Source organism: Pholcus phalangioides, unplaced genomic scaffold, assembly GCF_987345545.1.
Source record: "Pholcus phalangioides strain wild (caught in Gottingen) unplaced genomic scaffold, Ppha-v1.0 ptg000004l_1, whole genome shotgun sequence".
NCBI lineage: Eukaryota > Metazoa > Arthropoda > Arachnida > Araneae > Pholcidae > Pholcus > Pholcus phalangioides.
Window position 1 is genome coordinate 33,804,145 of NW_028301597.1, and position 19,161 is coordinate 33,823,305.

General features: G+C 34.5%; 1 protein-coding gene across 1 annotated transcript in view; it reads right to left on the reverse strand.

Moving 5' to 3' along the window:
- LOC149087121 (sodium channel protein 1 brain-like) overlaps positions 1-19,161 on the reverse strand; it is a 146,150-nt gene that overhangs the window by 74,206 nt on the left and 52,783 nt on the right. Inside the window, exons 10-14 of the mRNA XM_089231369.1 lie at positions 14,873-15,154; positions 12,382-12,436; positions 10,688-10,833; positions 5,950-6,108; positions 3,846-4,087 (exon numbers count right to left, since the gene is read on the reverse strand). Coding sequence (XP_089087495.1) covers positions 3,846-4,087; positions 5,950-6,108; positions 10,688-10,833; positions 12,382-12,436; positions 14,873-15,154 — 884 coding nt within the window. The remainder of the gene's footprint in view (positions 1-3,845; positions 4,088-5,949; positions 6,109-10,687; positions 10,834-12,381; positions 12,437-14,872; positions 15,155-19,161) is intronic.

Here is a 19,161-nt window from a genome sequence, read left to right on the forward strand (position 1 = left end):
TTATTATGGAACAATGAGTATAAATATAACCTGTTTATTCAGTGTTTCCTTCAATGTAACTATGCTGTGCTATTATACATTTTTGCCATTGTTCATACAGACATGTAAATGCAGATTGTGATTACAAGTCTTTTTTTTTGCCACATCATCCAATGCCTTTGTCGCTGCTTGCCACACTTCTTCAGAACCTGAATCAAGTTGTTCTTCTAAATTTTCTAATCAATCAATTACCACTAATAAAGATTCTTTATCCAAGGAAAAAGGAAAGAAAAAAGTCGCATGGGGCAAGATCAGGGGAATAAGCTGGTGGTAAAAATATTGGAATGTGATGTTTTGACAGGTAATTTGACACCAAGAGAAATCTGTGAGATAGTGCATTATTGTGATGGAGCACCCATGACTTGGGTCTTCCAAAGATCCAGTTGCTTGTGTCTGCCACTGTGGTAATCGAGTGGTCATAGTGATGGACTCGTGTCATGAGCTCCTCGGCTGAAGTTGGTTTTCTGTGGTTTACACATTCAAGATGCGAATGCGAGCCCATCTCCCCTTTAAAAAAGTCTCGCCACTGAGAGCAACAGGTCTACAAACAGTACAAATGTAATTCATCATAACATCACTCACTTCATTTCTGAAACATAGATGACAGCACTGAAAAATCAAACAACACTACATACGCACTCCGACTCTTAGGTACACACACAGTTAGGTACAGACACACACAGTCTATCACCATGGATGGTGATAGACCTAACTTTTGCTCGGTTTTAAAGAAAAGTTGCTTGTGTCTGCAGACATTTAAGGACTCGCAAGCCCCTCCTAGTGTCAGGTTATCTGTCAAAACATCATATTCCGATACTTCCACAACCAGCTTATTCCCTTGATCTCCTCCCATGAAAGGGCACTGCATTGCCCATAAAAATTTGCTTAGGGATCAACTATTTTCAGGTTTCTAAGACGTGCAGCAAGTAGAAACGAAAGCACTGGAGGATGTGACAAAAGGAGGCTTGCAATCCACATTTACATCTTTGTATGAAAAATATCTAAATGCATAACAGCACAGGGTATTAACTTCGAAGGAAACGCTGAACGAACAATATCTATCTGTACCCAGCCCAGGTTATCGGCAAAATCTGGGTCCTTTTGAGTGAAAGTGAGTCAATTAAAAAAAACTTGAAGCTGGCCTCCCTCCATAATAATCACTGGTATATCTGTGCTAACATGCATGCACCGCACTTTTTTGCATACAACAGTTTTTGAGGCGCATGTACTGTTTTGTAGTAAATATAGGATTTTTTTGGAGATAAAACATGCATCTTTTTAGGAATGGCTTAAGTTTTTTGAGAAAAATTTCGAAAGTCAATTTTAAGAGGAAAAAATGATCTCTAACTATAGCCAATGACTTGAAGTTAAATATTCAATGAATATTCACTTTCATTTTGCGATATTTTATTTTTTGGTTTTATGACTGAAAGATAAGGATTTTCATGTTTACTCTGTTATGAAATGAAGTACTGTCATATAAAAAGCTAAAATAAAAATTCCAACCTTTTTCCCCCTTGAAAATCAAATAAAATAAGGTCCTTTTATATGCAAATACATACGAAGAAAAAATTCAGTTTTATAATATTAAGATTTGATTTTTTGTTAATTTGGAGCTTTTTTTTGCCAATTATTTCTAAACATTGTGAAAAAATTGTGAAAAAGTTAAAATATTGAAAAAATAGTTTTACTTCAATGTGATTTTTAAAACGCTTTTTGAAGGTGAAAAACTCAAAATTTTGTAAGAGATATTCTCTGTGTATCTCCTTCAAACCACAAATCAGCCTATGCTCCCCCCAAAAAAAAGTAGATCCTCCTTACATCCCTGTCACCTTTCCATGACATATAGTACCTATTATTTTGGAAACTGAACTCATCCACTTGGAGGAAGCTCAAAAGACCATCAATTTGATCAAAAGCAGGAGTTTCAACCTTGGAGACAATGCTGGCCGGAAAAAAAAAAGGAAGAAAATATCATGAAAGCCGCCAATGGCCAACAAGTCATACTGTGGTACCTCGATTCACACAGTGTGGCGTAACACATTTAAGGCTGTTTTTCAAATTTGAATGTATCAGTTAATATTGCACTTAGAAGCGGGGAATTTTTTTTTTTGTTGTTGACATCAGAAAAAACAGGGCAACAACTTTTTAATTGGGTTCTTGAGCACAGGGTGTTTGTATATATATATAAACATTTTTATTTTAACACATATGCTATATGAATGATATGTCTGAGTATTACACGTTATTTCGATCCTTTTCTAATTAGAAGTATGCGTCTAGGATCAACGGTTCGCCAGTAAAGTACCATATGTCCTGCTACCTATGCACCCTGTACATTGCCGTATGCAAAAGGGAGGGGGGTGTTTGGGGTTCTAATCCCCCACTTAAGCCAAGATTATAGTGTTATTTTGCGGGAAAAGGGAAAAAGCTTAACCCCCCCCCCCCCATCCCTTTGAGAAAATTATGCATACGCCTATGACCCTGTATATCATTTTAGGATTTTTCTTTTACTTCAAAATTTTTTTTTGGCTTTTGAATAGTAATTTGATGTTGGTATATCTCTTCTTGTGATCTTATAATAGTGATCGAGAATGGATTGGTGAGATATGGGGGTGAAGAGTAGAGCCTTCAAACAAAAAAAAAGCCCAGGAAAATAATGGTTGTCACATAAAATACAGGATGTATTGTTCCAGAATGACCTTTACTCATAATAAAATGTCCCTCCCCATGACACAACTCCCTAGATCTGTGTTTGGCAGTAATTTTGCCAATCTGTACAATTCAACCGAAAAAATAATGTGATAGAGAATGGCGTAAGGAGCTTAAATCGAACAGATAACTGATTATATATAAATTTAACTTAAAACTTCAAATCTCTTAGTTAATTAAATTTTACTTAAAATCATGAAGTAATTGTCTATTCTGTAATGTTGCTCATGTTTTTAAAACATGTAACTGAGTAGACAAATTATTATTATTAAAGAAAATTTTCAAAAATTTTTAATTATATTTTAAAGCAAATGTTTATAACTTTATCTTGATATAGATTTAAAAAAATACAACAACAATTACCTATGATAATGATGCGACAGAGTGGACATTCAAAAATGAAAAAAAAAATTGGGTACTACAGACATAGGTCTAGATGAATCTTAGCTCATTTTTTGAAATTCAAATCAAAAATTGTTGATCAAGAGTGAAAAGCAAACCATTTGATGAGCTCAGAAGTGTTGTCAGATTTAGACTGGGATAAAAATGTTTCCCAAATGACTAAGCGAGTGGACATTTTAAGACAGGAAAAATATTGGGACATGAATAAAAAGAAAATAGTTTTTCATAAGAAATTTTTTTTCTTGGAAAATTCTATAGTCAGTGTCATTCATCTGTGGCACATATTCAATCTGGCTGAATCTTTTGGTGTAAATCTGAAATACTTTTTGAAAATATCTTTATGTAACGTTGTTCTTCCCGCTGGAGCGGCACGATTTTGAAGTTAAAAATTCTTTTTTTTTAAATTATCAAGTGCCATCGGACGTAAATTAAGAAATATCAAACAGCAGAGAACTGAATGAAGTAAAAAAAAAAACCTTACAGTTACTTCACTACTAGAATGTTCTGAAATTTGATAAACAAAAATCATGAAGTGCCAGGCATGTTTTGTACACTTTTTTTAGGGAATGACCCAGAGAGATAAAATTTTTTAACATAAAGTGCTCAAATGTACTTGAATTCAAGATTCACTAAACACCAATAAAAATTGTGAAATTAATTACTACAAAAAATTACAGAATAGCCATGAATACCTTGAAGAATAAATGTCTACAGAATATACACCATCATCATCATTGAGAGCATGCATTGATAGGTGGTGGTGACTATCAGAATGTTTGTCATCCATGAAAAAGCATAAAGACACCAAAGCTAAGACTGAAATGATAATGGCTATGATGGCACAAAGAGTAAGTAAATTAGTTAGTGATGTCAATATAATTTTCATTACTTTACGAAGACTTTGCCATGCATGTAGTAGCTTGAAGATACGAAGCTGAAAAATATAAAAACATTCTTTAAATATACAGGGTGAAAACTTAAGTCAGTTTCAAATAACTTGTAAACTGTTGGCCATAGAGACATATTTTAATGAGAAAAATTATTCAAATAACCTGTATATCTCAGATGTCATTTATTTTGAAAAAGACCATATATGTACTGAGATGAAAAATTTAATTTTTCATATAGGTCCCCCTGTCTTATGGGAAAGAAATTAGTGTTCATCGTGGTTAAAGCGGTCGAGCAAAGCACATGCACAGATGCCATTTTGTGATCTTTGTAAGCATCTGTGAGCATTTTCGGTACCCATCGTGCACACAGTTTCGGATAACATAAGAGTTTCAGTCACGATTCTCAACAATGTTGTCCTAGAAACTTCTGGAAATTCTAGAGAAAAATTGTTTATAGTAAAGCAACAATTTTCTTTCACTTATGCATTCACACACTCAACGAGATCATCAGTCTGGATACTAGGTCTGCCACTCCTCTGCTCATCATGAACATTTGAATGACCTTCCTTTAACTCACACCACCATTGCCTCACTTTTTCTTCATTCACTGCGATAGGCCCATATGTTTCACCCAATTGACAGTGAATTTGAGCAGTATTAGTGTTCTTTTACTTTCAGAAATCTAATCACTGATCGAATTTCACAACTGGTGAGATTTGTTACTACTGCACCCATTTTAACACTCTCTTGCAAAGGCAGGCGACAATCAAATGACGGCAATAAATATGGTGGTTACATTCTCAACAGACCAAGTAATGCTATTACGTATAAGCAAACCAATCGGTATTGCCAATAGTTTTTTATATGTGATCGCCTTTAATTTCGAACCGCGGCTCGTATATACAGATTTGGACCGTAATTTAAATTCTCAATTTCCCTTTTTTGATTAGACGATAATCGTGGCGATTTTCCAACTCAGTAATCAGAAACTTCCCGAAGGACAAAAATGGATAATTTTCCAACTTTTTTCAGTAAAAAAATTTTTCCCAGACCTGCATGAACAACTAATTATTGACTTACATGCACCAAGAACAAAGCGATTGGATAAAAAACAATTAATTTCAATACAGATAACGTAACTCAATATTACTCATGGGAACATACTCCCACTGAGACATTTCTCAGCTTCCCTCACAGCAGTATTAATAACATAATCACATTATTCTGTCTTCGACCACATTTCTCACATATACTACAAAATACACACATTTTTCCGGCTTTGATCACATGTTTTTCCCATATACTACAAAAATTGTTAATACCATCTCATGTGAACTAAGGAAAATCATAAGAATATTACACCTTTCCACAAACAGACCAAAACTGTTCTTGAATTACATCACAAAATTTCCTACTTGTCTGTAAGTATAAACAGATTGTAATGTTAGGCAATATGAACTATGCAGGCATTGCTTAGAAGAATTTATCCATTAGGGACTATAATAAGAGGGATTTTATGGTTTCTGAAGCAGCTGATATTGCAATCCACTACTAGAGTAGTTTGTTTTCCAGATTTGTTTCTCACTAATACTGACAATCTTATACATTACATGTCAGTGGTGAACAATTTTTTTTCAAGTGACAGCGATCATTTTCGTTTGTAATTTCACTGCTAGTAAACTAGATAAGAAAAAGTTAGGTGTTCCTCCCTTCTCAGAAAACAAAATTCACTACACCATGAGCTCTGGTGTTTCACCTCACTACTGCTGAAAAACTTCATAATGAAAAAAATAAAATTCTTTATCCTAATTTATGATGTTTTAAAAAAACATTCCCTTCAGTGAAACAAAATTAAATTTTCAATTAAAGGCAAGCACTTAAACAGAAAGAAAATAGGAAAGCTTACTGATGTTATTATGCGCAGAGCATCTATTTCAATAAAAAGAAGTATAAAACATGGCAGAGTTACAAAGAAGTCAAAAATATTCCACCAGTCTTTGAAGTAATCTCTGCCACATCCAATCATGTATAAGCATTCTTCCAAACAAAATATAATTGTGACAACCTACAAAGTAAACAATTCAATATTAAGCATACATTTATTTATTTAGGCCACATTTTCTATTTAATAAATTATAAATAAACAAACTTTTTTTACAAATGAAAAGGCATACATTGTAACTCATCTGGAAAGTGAATTAATTGTGCTATACACGTACAGCAGACAACTGTCATGATGACTCTTGTGTTCTACAAAAACAGATGTTATATTGAGTGGTCACTATATCTAAAGTTTAAAAAAAAAGAAATATTCAGCTTAAGAAAATGTATTGGGTTTGAAAATACACTGAAACTTCCATAGGCGACCATCCCTATTCCCTGGTTAACTTCCTTTCATGGAAAATTTTCCTTGGAACAGACAATAGGCTCCATAGACATAATATAAAAAACAACCTGGTCAGCGGCCAATCTGTATATAGATAAGATATGGGGAAAAAAGTTTTTGTGCATCTCCCCCCCCCCCTGAAAATGCATTAAGACCTGATAGTTCTTTTGGTATAGCCTTATAATCTTTAAACTACAGCATAAACACACATTTTTTCTGATCAATTAGATCTTTTGTTCACGTGTGGCATACAGGTTGGAAGCATTTGTAAATAGGATGACAAAAACTAATACTGTACAGTTGATCCTAGCTAATGAGAGAGTGTAGAGAGAAATTTGCCCCGAGAGGACAGGGTAAACCAGACAAATGACCTATGATCTTTGCTGAATAGAAAAAGGGAGTCAAAATTTTAATTTTGTGGGAGCTTTCCCACTTTTAGAATGCAGAGATACAGCAGAACAACAGTGAGAGAGTAAAAGAATGTGAGGTAAAAGAACATGATGTACAATGCTTACTATAAGGTGAAAATCTCTGATGACACAGATTAAAAATATTAACTGATCTACATATAGTATTGTAATTCAATTGATCCACAGAAATAAAACTAGCTCAATATATCTGTTTTTTCTTTCTTTATCTTTCTGAAGCATAACTACTCTACTTGACAGTTGCACATGTGAAGTTGTTAAATTAGCTGCTCGGTCCGAGAGCAAGTGCATCCAAAGAATAAAAAGTTAAAAACTTCTGTCAAAGTGCTATAGTTAGAGGATCACGGGAACATTATTTCTGATAACAAGAAAGGATATTCTTCTCAAAAATTTGCAGAAAAATATTTATGTACACAAATCATTTGCATATTGAAAAACTAAAGTGAGCTCCTGAAATCATGGGGGAAAAAAAGAATGGAATGAAAAGGAAGAGAAGAAAACTTCCCAGAACTTAATTCTTGTGCATAAGAGTGGTCCAAGATTGCACAAATAGAACAGCTACCTATTAGTAGCACATTGTTGTAAGAAAAAGTGATTGAAATTGCAGAGAAGCAGGACATTCAATACTTTTTAGCCAGCAATTGATGGTTAGATAAATTCTGTGCAAGGAATAACATCATATTTTGTGCTCTACATGGTGAAAGTGAAGATGTGGACTTGAGTTGTGAATGATTGAAAAGTGAGGTTTCAACTGCAATCCAGAATTACTACCCTAAGGACATATATAATTCAGATGAGAGCAGACTTTTTTCAGATTTCTGCCAACTAAGTCTTTGTTCTTTAAAGTCGAAGACTGTAAAAAGGAGGTAAACTTTTGAAAGAAAGAATAACTGTAATGTTTTTTGCAAAAGCAGTTGGGGAAAAGACGCCTTATATAGATTCAACAAAAAGGCTTGGATGACTTGGGATCTTTGAAGCTTGGTTAGAAAAGTTCAATAAAAGACGGCTTTGAAGAAAAGAAAAGTTTTCTTGGTGCTTGACAATGCACGTTTCAATTTTGTGATGGATGGAAATTTTATGCTTTTTAATGTAACCCTGAAGTTCCTATCTCCTAACACACCATCAGTGGTACAACCTTTAGACAAGGGTGTTATACACATTTTTAAATTGTTATATAGACAACGCATCCTTCAACAACTTGTAGTTAGAATGGAAGAAACATCAAACATTTCTGAACTGGTCAAACCATCAACTTATATAATGCAGTATCCGGATGCTCAGAAAATATTTTAGATGTAGAAGATCGGGCGATTTGAGATGACATCAAGAGACTTGGTGAAATATTGAACTTGGAAATCGATGCCAGAGATTCTGATCATTTGATAATTTTTGTCGCACCACTGTCATTTTCTGCACACGAGGGCTAAGTCATGTCATTTTTTTTGTTGCACCCCTGCGTCATTAAACTTTTCTGACAAGGACGAATCGGGTATCGAACTCGCAATACCTCTAAACATCCTTTGGTACTTTAGACGAGCATCTTATCGACCTGGGCTACCACCAGGCCCGTCATTTAGGGGGCGTTGCCTTCCCCCTGGCTTTTGAAAATACACTAAAAATGGTATATATTGTATATACATACAATGAGTACATGTGCTTCCCCCCCCCCCCGGAAAAAGTCGAAATGATGGTCCTGCCTACCGCACCCCGCCAGAAAATGATATTTATTGCCATGACAAATTTGATGGAGATCGGGAAAGCAACATTTTTTACTAACTCTGTAAGACTTTAGTGCATAGCTATATTCTTTTATTTTTCTTATTCTTGCATGTCAATTGATGTCATGATTTAAAAATTTTTTAGAAAATTTCTCAACGAAAAAGGAAAAAAAAATTTTTTTTTTTTTTTAATTTATACTTTATTGAACAATTTGGTTTCAAACTTGTTTTATTTTCATAATTTAATAGAAGCGGAAAAGTTGAAAATTAACGAAATTGAATTTAGACCACAAAAATTTTCTATTTTTCTTTACTACCCAAATAAGCAAAAATTTCCATGACAGATCGGATGAATGACCAAGAAAGAAATTGCGACAATAATGAATTCAAGGAAGTTAAAACAGTTTCCCCTGTAGAGAAGGAATGAAAGCAATAGGAAAACTTAAATATCTTATACTGAGAATCGAGGGCCCAGATTCTTCCTCCCTAGGTATGTATGTTGGAAAACCTCAGTTCAAAAATTGAAAATAAAATTGTTAAGGCAAAAATTGCTTTTGTCATTTTTCACCAGTGGTATAAATTTAAAAAAAATTTAGAATTTGAAATTTTACTTCTATGAAAAGGGTTCTGAGAATCTTAACTTTACACAAAGGTGAAACATTTAAAACTTTCTTACTGCTGGAATCAGCTGTTTTTCTTTCAATGAGACAAAGGGTTGGAGATGAATATCAATAAAAACCATTTCTGCCAACGAGGTTGCTTGTAAACAAGTTCTTAATGAAACACATATTTTCTCAATGACGCTCAACATCATGATAATAACATGCAATGAATATAGAGCAATGTTTTCTCTATCTAATACTTAAATATTTACCCAGGTACCCATTGGTCAAATACAGAGGGAGAAACAAGAACCCAGATTCTATGCCATAGCTGCTGATATTTTTCTTCGCAATTTATGCTTTATTCTAAAACCCATTCCGCTAACAACCTTTCAAAAACCACTAATATAGGAGGTGTAGGAAGGAGAACTAGTTTTTGAAGTTGTATCCCAGAAGTCAGAGTATAGAAAATTTCTGCTCGTTCCATTAGTTTTGATAAGGGTCAGTGAAGTTGGTGCTTGTTGCATTCTAAAGTACTGATCAATATCAATGAATAAGCTTGAAATTTATGGCAAAAAAATCTTTCTCGTTCTTTGCCAAATGAAAGAAATTTGGCCAGAAGCAAGGTAAAAAAAACTACCACAGACATATGTCTTTAGTTATTTTTTATATTTTTTGCTGTATTTTCTCATTTTTACCACTTTTTGCCACTGCTCTAGCAAAAATTTAACACTGCAAAATGTATGTGCATAGGCTACTTCTTGCAACTTTGGCCAGTTTACAATTTAGTCCTCTAAAGCAGTGTTTCTTAACCCCTGGGCCAGGACATCATTCATACCGGGCCGTGAGTGATTGCCGGTTTTTTTCTTCCGCATTCACTTTGTTAGTTATGTGTTCGACCGCCTTCCACTTTCAAAAATAAATGCAACTAGGCAGCAGGATTGAAAAGGTTGAGAACCACTGCTCTAAAGAAATTATGTTGAATTTTTTTAAAATAAACCAGAAAGTGCTGATTTCTAGCATGAAAAGAAAAGTGTTCACTTGTTTATGTATCTTCCTCTATCTGAATATGTGTGTGTGTGTGTGTGTGTGTATATATATATACACACAAAAGTAATTTTTTATGAATACCAATTAGATAAAATGCCCTTAAATCATGGTCAAAATCTTTCACGAACTTTCTCCTTAATTTGGATTCATAAAAACCTCTGATTTTGAGAAAGGGATGAGAGGAAAGGGTTAGTCAACACTTCTTCAAAGCTAGCTAGTTTCAGAATCAGGCAGAAAGTTATGCCCCTTGCCATTACCACCAGATTACCCTCAATTTTCTAGTATCAAAATTCAATACTTTCAGAATATGAAATGATAAAGAAATTCTGAAAATGTTGTAACACTTAATAAGTGGTCTTATCTCTGCTCTTATAATGTAGGAAAAATAATCTATGCATTACATCTGGAAAAGAAAACTTAAAAAATTATTTTTTTAAATAAGTGCAAAACTTTCTCTTACCAAATAAGTTATTTTCAAGATCTCTTTAAATTTGGGTGACATGCCGTAATGCACTGATGAAAGAGCCACCTCATTTGTTAAAACACTCAAGAAGATCAATAAGATGAACCATGGATTCACAGTAAATTTCTTCACATTTTGCCGGACTAAAAAAAATAAGATTTCAATGAGAAAAAAAATTGTTACTAGATTTGATTAATGCATGATTTTTTTTTTAAATTTTTTAGCTTTTGAAAACTTTACCTTCTGGAAATGGTATCATAGGGAATTTTTCCTCCAATAGGGTTGTGAATAAATGGAATAACTTATTTCCGGGGGTTGCAAATTCTAACATGATTGATACATTTAAAAAGAAATATGATAAACATGTTGGGATAAATCGAGAAGCTATCCACACAGACAACCATAATTTTTTTATGGGCTGTATGTATATTTATATTTTATCATAATTATTGGTTTTTATTGCTATTATCAGTTTGCTGTATTATTGATATAGTTTAGATATATATTCGATGACCATATTGTTATGGGCAGCCATGCCCATAACAATATATGAGTTGTGGTCTTTGTGAAGGCGAATCCAGTTGTAGCGAAAATCTCGTTTTAACAAACACTTTTCTAATCCCTGCAAGGTAAGTTTACATAAGAACAATGCAGAAAACAAGGAATTTCTTTATAATAAAATTTTGTTGTAACGAAGAGATTTCTCCGGTCTCTTGGAGTTTGTTATAATGAGATTCGACTGTATTATAAGAACATTTGCTTAACACAAACTTATATTCAATTTACTTTAAATGTAAAAATCCTACTAAACTAGAGAAATTTTTGAATGAATAGTAGGAGAGAAAGTTGAATTGCATTTGTCACCTTTTTCGTTTATAAACATTCCTATTTTCTGAAAATAGGTAATGGAAGAGTTTTCATATACATATTTGTGAATTACACTCATAGGTTTTTATATTTATGCCCTTTTTCCCAGTTTTCTGGAAAACACTGTTGTGGTGTATTGAAACAATATAAAATACAAAAATATAAGTTACATTAAATAAACATTAGAAAAAAAATTCCTCCTAAAGGTTTTTCTGGTGCTTCTGAAAATGTTTTTGCAAAAAAAAAGCTGCGGTTAAAATATTTCTAAAAGTGAAGAACTTGCAAGGAAAATTCTAAATATTGACAAAGGTTAGCTCCATTGCTGCATTTTCTCGTTATTATGCATCAATGACTTTACAGTAAAATATATCAAGGAATGAAAGTGAATGATTTAATCTACATATGAAATTGATTTTCTGTGTGTGTATTTTCTCTATACAAATCTGAAAGTTTACATCTATCATTGACAAATTTTGCATAAATGCCAAATGGGACCCAATTTGAATAGACTACTTTAGAAGTTCATCAGACTTGGGCAAATGCCTGAAATGGGCAAAAAACTGTTTGGTAACAATGGTTTTTGGACCTCAACAATCACTTTCTGAATGTTTATTTTAGTTACAGTGGTTCCCTAGCAATGCGCTTCAGACATGCTATATGCGTTTACAATGGTTTGTCACTTCTTTAATCTTGTCAGTATATGTATAATAGTTTGTCACTTTCCAAATCCTCTCAGTAATTGGAGAAAACCCGGGCAGCACCGGGTATTATAGCTAGTAAGATATAGAATTGATTGTAATACATAGTATATCACAAATACAGACCCAATCTGAAATATTTCTTCAGAGTGCTTTCATCCCCTTCTTTTGTTTCTTCTCTCTATATTACAAAATGTATTACAAATGAAGAAAAAAAAACATTTTAAAAATTTTGTTAACAAACTTAACAAAAGAGGATTTTTTTTGAAGAGGTATTGACAAGAAAAACTGCAAGAAAAATTGAATGGAAATTAAGCTATGCACAAGTATTGTTTAAGTTCACATAGTTTTTAAATGTTTGGCTGTCATGAATGAATACAGAAACTCAACATTTCACCTGCGTGAATGATGGGTATTTTGAAGAGCTTGATCATTATATGTACTCAGTGATGAAAACCAAACAGCTTAAAATTTTTCCATCAAGGATTTAAATTATATATACATAAACCAGAACCTTTTTCTTTCTTTTCTTGAATGTTATGTGATATTATTACCAATACAGTAAGATTCTGCAATTAAAAATGATTAGTAAAAAAAATTTCATGACTATTATAATTACCATATTTCAACATTTATAAGGAATCCCCTGATTTTTTGGGCTAAAAATATGGGAAAAAGTTTTCATCAAAGATATATATTTTTTTACTTTAAGATATATATAAAAAAGATATTCACTGTTTCAATTTTATTCTCATTTTCAACTTTGGAATTCCAGTAATTTCCAAGTTTGTGCATCTAGAATATTGCTGCATCTCTAATACCTCAGATTTCAGGTCCATGATCTCTGATTTAAGCATCTCGTTTTCGGATTTTATGGTCAAGTAAAATTTCAGTTGCATGATCGTTTTTAGTTGCGTGATTGATTCAGTTAGGTCACTAACAATCTTGTTATGATAGTCCAAATTATTGGTATATTCGTTGAATTGGATGGATATGAACTCCTTGAGGCTAGCATAGGGGTGCTCTCTCGTGCCCCCTTTACACGATCAAAAATTATTTCTTCAATGCATAAAAATTAATTTTTTTTTAAATTGAAATTTCGGAAGAAAATACCTTTGTATGTTATTATAATCAATTTCTGTTAATTTGAATGTTATTTGAAGGCTATGAACTCAAAAAAAATTTATATTTAATAAATTCATTGCAACCCACCCTCTTATGTGACATAATTTTAGAGCACTTAACTGGCCCCTAGTGCGGTTCTACATCACTCAAATTATCTTAACCATATAATGATAAATCACATAAAGTTCCTTGGCCCGGGGGGGGGGGTTACTTGATGCGGCCTGCCCTCTTCAAACCTAATTTTGTAAAAATGAACTAAACTGCACATTTACAGATTGCTTAAGTGTCCCGTGGAATATTTTCAGATCACTTTAATGACCCGATACACAGTTCCAGAACACTTAAGCCATCCATGGCACAGTTCCACAGCACTTAAGCGACCCGACACATTTCCAGATCACTTGGAGCCGAGAAACATTGAGATCACTAAAGTGGCTCTGTAGGGCACTTATCAATAGGGGGATGTTACTTTAATTGTGTGCCCACAAACAATCGAAAGGTTTTTCTCGTTTTTGGCGCACCGAGTAAGATGCCATTAAAAATATTTCATATTTTCATAAAAGGTGGTTGATGACGTAAGCATTATCCAAACCCCCCCCCCCCCGTCATCAAAAGTCAGCAAATCGGAACCCCCCCCCCCATCAATGATGACGTAATACTTGAACGGCCCCTTATGACCCCTTTTTAATTTTGAAAAATCCCTTCTTATAGTGAGATAGTGAGTTTCTACACCATAAAATAAAACTTGACTACTGACTTAATTTCATATTTATAGCTTCAGCAATTTCGGCTTGGCAATGTTGAAATCAGTAAGGACATGTTATTTTATATATATATATATATATAGATGGACATTGTCAGAGAGAGAGAGAGAGATAACAAGTCAGGGTTGTAGCTATATTTTTTTGCATATAATCCATGGATTACACAAAATTTTTAAATGCCAATTATATAATGCTTCAGGGTTCCCAGCAGAATCTGTTTTTATATCAATTTTTCCATACCTTTCCTTCCATCTATTTTCTGCTTTTATATCAATTTTTCAATGAAATGTTCATGCTGGTATTGAGAGCATACCCAAGCGTATGCAAATAAATTGAACTCATCAGATGACATCATAACTTTTCTTTCTGTTTCTACATATCTTGTTTATCTCGAAGACGGGATGATGTGATGCTGAAAGTAGTCTGATAATCTGTTACGTAAAGGTGATTTTTTGATCAAATAAACATTGGAGAATTTTTATCACTGATGAATGCTTTCTTTAACCATGACCTCTTTGCAATTAAAAAATCCTTTTACATTAAACAATCATTCATTTAAAAATTTAACTTGATTAACATTGTACTGCAATTCTGCTGACTACCAAGAAATCCTTTTACATCATAAAGGAATTTTATTTGGTTTTGCGATAACAAGACTTGATGACATACATTTTCATACTAAAAAACATAAAAGGGGAAAAAAAATTTCTAACTATAGTTTAACTTACCTGTGTTTCAAGCAATTGTGGAAATGTAGCCATAGACATTCGTTTAATGGCAAAAGCAATTCTGCCTATGTCTTCTACTACTGCATTCCATCCTTTAAGTGAGCTGGAGCGGTATGCTTTCCCAGAAGGCAAAATTTTATGGCTTCTCATGCTTGCAGCAAGAAATCTATGCTCCAATACCATATTATAAAGCTCACTGTTTGTTGGAAAAGGATACAAATCAAGGCAGTTGAGGTCGAATGGAAACATACTTTTCCCCCGGCATTCTGACAAAGTTACTGTCTAGGAGGAAAGAAATGAAATGTCTCAATGATACCAGCAGCAAAAAGGGAAGAAAACATGTTGGATCTTACTGATTTCACATATTATTTTGAATCAATTTGAATCATTCATTCGGGAACAAATGAATGATTCAAACTGAATTGAATTTGCCCCGAAGGATTTGTTTATTCAGAGTTTTCACAGAACCTCTGAAAAAAAAGAAGAGTGTCGGCATGTTCTGAATACAAATTAACCTGTTTTTATCAATCTTCTTTAAAATTTGCACATACAGTAATATTCAGACTTGAGTGATTTTCTGTGAAAAATTTCATTTCTGAAATTCAAGTACATTCAAAAGATGATTGCTGAGATAATAGAGATTATACAGTGATAATAAAGGAAAAATTGTTTTATTCTATCAGAACACCTTATGTTATGAAACTTTGTCATTTATTTAGGAATGTAATTCCAAGGTTTGAATGGCATCTCCCATTTTAGCAGAGGTCACAATTTCATAACTAAATTACAATGTTACTGCCCGGCCTAAAAATAAAATTATTTTAAATTTGATGCTCTTTGATGACAATCTACTAGGTCTGCAACTCTCAATTATAGAAGAGTTGATCCACTTTGCCCAAGAATATTTAGAAGACACCAACGAATAAGGCAAATACACAAAAAATAATAAAAGTCCTAATGCATTTCAACACCAATGGGTGGCGTCTTCAGAGGAAAAATTTAACCACTAGTTTCGCTGACCGAGTTTCCCATTTGGTCAGCCACGACGACGTCGTACAGCCTGACCACGACGTTTGAAGTGAACAGACGTACTTCTTCCGCTGAGCAACCGAGCGTGAAGATTTGGTATTCAACCCAAATGGGAAACTCAGTCAGCGAAACTAGTGGTTAAATTTTTCCTCTGAAGACGGCACCCATTGGTGTTGAAATGCATTAGGACTTTTATTATTTTTTGTGTATTTGCCTTATTCGTTGGTGTCTTCTAAAAAACTCTCAATTAGTTTTGCCCTTAATTATGGGTGAAAGTTGTTTTCTTGTCTCCAAACTAAAGTAGCTCTAGTTCTTATCTCTTTTGACACACCAAAAAAAAAAAAAAAAAAACCAAAACATTCAGTGTTCAGCACCTATCTTTCATTTGTAAAGATTTTTGGGATTAGAAACTTACTACTGGGATTAGATGGCAACTAACGTACTGTAGTGACAAGGCAAGTAAAGTTTAGTGAAATCATAGGAAAGTACCATAGTTGTACATCCATATAAAGAAGGAAAAGGGTGTTTCTCCTGAATTTCGTTTGTGATTAGGTAATATTTGTACATATTCTGTGGCTGTACATTTTGAGAAATTACACCAAACTTGTGTGAATTCAACTTATGCCGTTATTATCTCTTCCACCAGGCCCGTCATTTATTTAGGGGGGGGGGGGCATTGTCCCCCGGGCTGCAGGTCAAGGCCGCAGCTCCACAGTGGCTCTGACAAAGGTTGGAGAAGCACCGTGGTACTGCAGAGCACGGTTTGAGAACCCCTGATCTAGACGAATATTCACCTCCAGTAATTCTGGGTCTGGAACAGAGTTAGTGCAGATGAAATAATTAAATATTAATGCCGTCAAGTCTGATATTTACTGGATAGTAGACATAGTGGCCTTGAATTGAGACATGCTTCAACTTGTGTGACCAAGGTCGAAAATTCCTCTAGAGTGAAAATGATGTTTCCCATCACTCTTTTCAATGATCTTTCATGGATCCCACAATCCAGAAAAATGTGGAGCAGGCAGTGGATTCAAAATCCACTTCATACCTTTACTAGGTAACTAATCTACGATTTGATCACTGCAATGCAGTTTCAACGCTTGATTCATTAGTTCCTTCAACTATTAGTATGTCCCAAGTGAAGTTTGTGGCACAGTCACTGAACATCTCATTAAGCTTTCCACGTCTCACTACGAATCTCTTGAATGCAACAATGGATGACTGCGAAGACCAGCCTTTTCTAAGTGAATTGCTCGTGTTGCAAAACATAAAGAGAGAAACATATGATTTGACTGTTCTCTGTCCTCTTCAAAGTGTAATAATAAAAAGACTGCTGTCAACTCCAACTTGTGCGAATGGACTGGTTTGTTGCACTCTTGAAACAGGAAGATCACCCATAAGCTCAGTTGCTGTGTTTGCTCTAAGCCTATAGCAAATAACAAACCTGAGGACAAATCTTATTGCATCTCTATGGAAATAATCTAAAATCTTTCTCAAACCACAGATAGAAGTTATGGGCCTGCATAGAGATAAGTCTTATGATAATGATCTGAAAGCAGATATGTGATATGATGATTCCTTGGCATTAACATAGTATGTTTTTGAAACTATGGTTTGCCTCTTCTCAGGTCTCTCTCACTCAAAGCACAAATCTTTTTTAGGAATAACAAAAGCAGAGTCACTTAAGGATCAGTCCCACGAGAGTGGGCTAGCGGACCCTTGGTAAGATAATTAAAGTTAAAGATAATAAAAGTCTTTGTCAGGATTCGCGGTTGTCTCTGGCCTCAGGGAAGCAATAATTTTTATGGCTTTCAACACAAAGGCAGCAGAACGAGAGTGTTCCTTTGTGAATGACCGAACAAGTACGGATTACTTCATGCCGGCTGTGGTTTTGCGGTTTATGTCCAACAAAGACTTTTATTATCTTTAGACTTTTATTAACTTTAACTATCTTACTAAGGCTTTAGCCAACTATGCCCTTTCCACTATAATTCACTCTGCTAATTCAGATGCTGTCATACCTCTCATAACACAGTCTGCTAGATTTTGCCCTCCAGCGATATGATGGCAATGACTATGAGGAACAATCTCTTGTATCTTGTTTATTTTCCAAGAAAAAACTGAGAAAGAGACCATGGAAATGATTAACTTTTTATCTCTTGCTCTAGATGGAGTTGATGCCAACTTTTGCTTTTCTTGTGCATTTCTCATTATTATTGTCTCTATCTCTTTGGAGAAATATGTGTGAGTGTATGTTGACAATGCTCAATGTTAGAGCATGTTTATTTCTCCCGCGTTTTCACTGATGCATTATTGAATCCCCTTTCTTACAGAATTAAATGTTTAGTTTAAAAATAGTGTGTGTTTGAATTCATGGCAGTGACCAGACCATGAATAAAAAAAACGTGATTATCAAACCCGTGAATGCAGAGGGTGGGCTGTAGTTTAATAACAAGGAAAACTGAAATTGCCTAACATAAAATTTTTTAAACACATAATTTTTACAAAAAGAGACAACAGATGTTTATGTAAAATTTTTCAAGTATAATTTTTTTCAAGAGTGTGTATATACACTGAAGAGCCAAAAGAACTGGTACACCTGCCTAATATCATGTAGGGCCCCCGCGAGCCCGCAGAAGTGCCGCAACACGACGTGGCATGGACTCGACTGATGTCTGAAGTAGTGCTGGAGCTAATTGACACCATGAATCCTGCAGGGCTGTCCATAAATCCGTAGGAGTAAGAGTCAGACCAGGCAACGTGTTTCCAGTCCTCAACAGTCCAATGTCTGTGTTGTCGGGCCCAGGCGAGGCGTAAAGCTTTGTGTCGTGCAGTCATCAAGGGTACACGAGTGGGCCTTCGGCTTCGAAAGCCCATATCGTAATGTTTCGTTGAATGGTTCGTACGCTGACACTTGTTGATGGAGCAGCATTGAAATCTGCAGCAATTTGCGGAAGGGTTGCACGTCTGTCACGTTTAATGATTCTTGTCAGTCGTCATTCTTGCATAATCTTTTTCCGGCCACAGCGATGTTGTAGATTTAATTTTTTACCGGATTCCCGATATTCACGGTACACACGTGAAAATCCAAATTTCATCGCTACCTCGGAGATGCTATGTCCCATCTCTCGTGCGCCGACTATAACACCACGTTCAAACTCACTTAAATCTCGATAACCTGCCATTGTAGCAGCAGTAACCGATCTAACAACTATGGCAGACACGTGTTGTGTTATATAGGTGTTGCCGACCGCAGCGCC